This window comes from Quercus suber, unplaced genomic scaffold (genome assembly GCF_002906115.3).
Source record: "Quercus suber isolate HL8 unplaced genomic scaffold, Cork oak 2.0 scaffold_119, whole genome shotgun sequence".
Lineage (NCBI taxonomy): Eukaryota > Viridiplantae > Streptophyta > Magnoliopsida > Fagales > Fagaceae > Quercus > Quercus suber.
In genome coordinates, this window is record NW_027069584.1 from 1,326,035 (window position 1) to 1,329,942 (window position 3,908).

General features: G+C 34.2%; 1 protein-coding gene across 1 annotated transcript; it reads left to right on the forward strand.

Moving 5' to 3' along the window:
- The first annotated feature begins 185 nt into the window (after positions 1-185).
- Positions 186-3,602, forward strand: LOC136068524 (2,3-bisphosphoglycerate-dependent phosphoglycerate mutase 1-like). The gene is made up of 6 exons (XM_065775816.1): positions 186-826; positions 1,129-1,352; positions 1,520-1,638; positions 1,761-1,917; positions 2,049-2,150; positions 2,245-3,602. The coding sequence occupies exons 1-6, from the start codon at positions 571-573 to the stop codon at positions 2,368-2,370; spliced, it is 984 nt and encodes a 327-aa protein (XP_065631888.1). The 5' UTR covers positions 186-570; the 3' UTR covers positions 2,371-3,602.
- Positions 3,603-3,908: the final 306 nt, after the last annotated feature.

Sequence of the window (3,908 nt, forward strand, 5' to 3'; positions counted from 1 at the left end):
AAAAATATGTTTAGGTGTTTGGTTATTTGGTTAGAGGTTTCCCAGATGAGATTTTGATTGTTGGAAATTGGAAATGTTTATTTCAGCTAGTTTGAATGGTGGGATTTTATGTTTTTGGGTTTTTGAGTGTGGGGTTTTTTTTGTGTGTGTTTTAGTTAAGCTGACAGAGCTGTTGAATCTAATATAGGATTTTGATTTCGATGTAAAGTTAAAAATAACGAAGATGTCAAGTTTGTGTTTTTCCAATAAGCTTCTATGCAATTTTATTATAGTGAAATTCATGAAAATTATAGAACTCATAAATAGTAGGGTACATGAATATGAACTTATTAAGGGATTTGTTTCCATTTCCTGTACGAGAAATAATTCTTCCACTGTGAGGTAGGGGTCTGTTTATGTCTTTACCTTCTGTCCTTTTTGAGAATTGGAAAGATACATTACTTACTTTATCAGATAAGCTATTGGGTATTCACTGTGTTGTTTTGTTGTTAAAGTGTATTGATATTAATCTCCCAATATAAGATCTGACAATGGTTAATTTGGTTTTGACGCGTTTACCGGAGTATCAGAATGGCTGCTGCAGTGTTCCACCAATGTATTGGGGCCATTCAGGTTCGCAGTTGTGGCACTGAGAAATCTGGGAATTCCTCATTAAGGTTTATCTCAAGGGGTTTTGTTATTGACTGTGGATTGTTAAGGAAAGGAACTTGTAGCTCTCATTGGTGTAAATTGCATGTAATACGTGCATCTACTTCCGATGCTTCGGTGATAGATCCTATTTCATCTACCTCACACAATGCCATTGACAGTTCTCAAAACACTTCAAGTGAGTTGATGATATAAATCTAACCAACTCTTAATTTTTTGTGTATTGAACTCTAAACAATTAGTACATTATGTTTCTCCTAGATTATATCATTCTTGAGTTTTGAAATGTCTATATTTTGGAATAGATTAGAATCTAACATCTCCAATTTTGCAATATGTGTTTATTAATGCTTCCTTCTTTCTTTTTTGGTTTTATTGAAAAAAATTGAGGTTCCCTTTTCTCTTTTTTTTTTGGCTGAGCAGGTTCCTTTTTGTCTTTTTTTTTTTAAATTAATTGTTGGTTCCATACTCTCGTTTTAGTTGAAACTGCATTGATACTAATTCGGCATGGTGAGTCTTTGTGGAATGAAAAGAATTTGTTCACTGGTTGTGTCGATGTGCCTTTAACCAAGAGGGGTGTAGAGGAAGCAGTTGAAGCTGGTAAAAGAATCAGTAATATACCTGTAGACATGGTTTTCACATCTGCACTGATTCGTGCACAAATGACTGCCATGCTTGCCATGACTCAGCACCGCCGCAAGAAGGTATCACTTATAGTTATATCTTAACATATAATATCTGAAGATTCTAATAAAATACTTCTGATCGCTTAGATTGCTTAAATTTACAAAAATAAGAATATAATTGTATTGTGAATTTGAAATAGAACAGAAAGAGAAGTTACATGTGTTGATCTGAGAATGGTTTGCAGGTGCCTATAGTCATGCATAATGAGAGTAAAGAAGCAAAAGCATGGAATCAGATTTACAGTGAAGAGACCAAGAAGCAATCAATTCCAGTTATAACAGCTTGGCAATTGAATGAAAGAATGTATGTAATTTTTTATGCTTGACTACATCTTCCATTTCCACTCCATCTTACTTTAAAAACATTGAGCTGGATTGAATTACCAGTTGTTTTCTCTCTCCCTCTCTCTCTGTTTTTCTGTATAGGTATGGGGAATTACAGGGTCTTAATAAGCAGGAGACAGCTGAAAGATATGGAAAGGAAAAAGTGCATGAGTGGCGTCGAAGTTTTGATGTTCCTCCCCCTAATGGTGAGAGTTTGGAAATGTGTTCACAGAGAGCTGTTGCTTACTTTAGAGAACATGTAAGCACATCTAGCTTCTTCTTGCTGACATTTGAGATTCACGTAGAATTTTTTTAAAGTGTTTAAAGTTCCTTAATATATATATATATATATATTTAGAAACCTGAATATTGAGAAGGAATACATTGCAGATTGAACCCCATCTTCAATCTGGAAAGCATGTGATGGTTGCTGCACACGGGAATTCACTGAGGTCTATCATCATGTATCTTGAAAAATTAACTTCTCAGGAGGTAAGAAATTATATTCTTGAGATTGCTCACTTCTGTGCCATAATACTTTCTGTTAGTTGATTATGGACAATCAATGATTCTGTCTGGCAAACAGGTCATTAGCTTAGAATTATCAACTGGGATACCATTGTTATACATATATAAAGAGGGAAAATTTATGAGGAGAGGAAGTCCTGTGGGAGCTACAGAGGCTGGTGTTTATGCATACAATAGGGTATGAACTTTCTGTCCTCTGTTGTGTCTGATCTTCTAATTTGTTAATTTTCTTAGATTTTCAGTTAGTTTTTTGCAAAATTTTTATTTGATGTTTTCTTACCATGTTCTTTTGAGGGGAATATTATCAGTTAATGGAAATAGAAAAAGGAAAAACTTGATAATTTTGTTTGGCATGTATGCTTGAGTACACTAATTCACCTTTTTAAAGCTTAGAGCCTTGTCTGTTACTGTAAGGTCAATCGTATTGGCTTGAGGATGAGTAGACTCAGATATATTTATCTATTTCACCTGCTGGATGGTTGTTGATTGGATGAGTTGGGGACTCCTTGTAATTCCAAAACCAAGGGAACTATTTATATCGGACTTTGGTTTAGTTCCATTCATTTATTGCAGTTTGATAAGTGAAATAACTGAAATTTTACCTAGGCATACAAGAAACATCATGCTTGAAGTGTTACATAGAATTGAAAAGTTTTTTATATGAATTGCATAGTTCTTTTTGGTGGAATTTCATTTACCAAGGACCCAAGGAAGCTTAGTTTCAACTTTTGGAAAGTTTTCATACAAATTGCAATGTATATTTTTCAACCCTTTTGTCAAAGAAGCTAGAACCTATTCCTGTTAATTACCTGACAGGACAAATCGGAGAATTTGTCAACATTTGCGTGTGGTGGGCTAACGTAAAAGGCTTTGTAGATCTACTGTTTAGAGTTGTAGAAGAAAGAGTTAAGACTTAAAATTGACTAGGGTTTTTTTATATGTTTATTCAATATAAGAAAGTATGTGTGGTTTTAGGGTTTTGATAGGTAAAACAAATTACTTGATTTATGGTTGTAAGGGAGAAGGAAAAGAGAGAAGAGAAAGGGAGAAAAGAACTTACAAAGGCTAACATGCATCAATAAAAAATAAGAATTATTTAGAAAGAGACAAGTACTCTATGTTCACGGTGGTGAGTGGTGACCACAAAGTATCTAAGGCTGTGTTTGTTTCGTGTAAAACATTCTCCGGAAAATACATATTTTCCGGAAATGCTATTTTCCGGAAAAGGAAAATATTTTTAACGTGTTTGGTTGAATTATGAAAATTGTTGTGAAAAATATTTTCATGTGTTTGGATGTATTCTAAAATGCTATTTTCCGGAAAATTTTTCACATTATTACAAAAAATTTCAACATGGCATCCAATTCAACAACAATTTTCGGTAGCAAATTCCGGCAACAACAATAACAACAACAACAATCAGTTCATCCAAAAAAAAAACCAACAACAACAATCAAATTAAAAAAAAAAAAAAAAAAAAAACGGAGAGACCGAGGATCAGTTCATCCAAAAAAAAAAACCAACAACAACAATCAAATTAAAAAAAAAAAACGGAGAGACCGAGGATCAGTTCATCCAAAAAAAAACCAACAACAACAATCAAATTAAAAAAAAAAAACGGAGAGACCGAGGAAGAGAGAGTGTGGAGGCGACGGGTCTGGGTCGGCGACGAGATCTCGGTTCGTGGGTTGCTCTGGGTTCGTCGGTTCGTGGGTTGTTGGG

Bases quoted from the DNA above. Each gene is read 5' to 3' on its own strand.
- LOC136068524 (XM_065775816.1), top strand. From the start codon at position 571: ATGGCTGCTGCAGTGTTCCACCAATGTATTGGGGCCATTCAGGTTCGC. The intron at 827-1,128 runs GTGAGTTGATGA...CTCTCGTTTTAG, and splicing joins CAGTTCTCAAAACACTTCAA to TTGAAACTGCATTGATACTA. The intron at 1,353-1,519 runs GTATCACTTATA...AATGGTTTGCAG, and splicing joins CTCAGCACCGCCGCAAGAAG to GTGCCTATAGTCATGCATAA.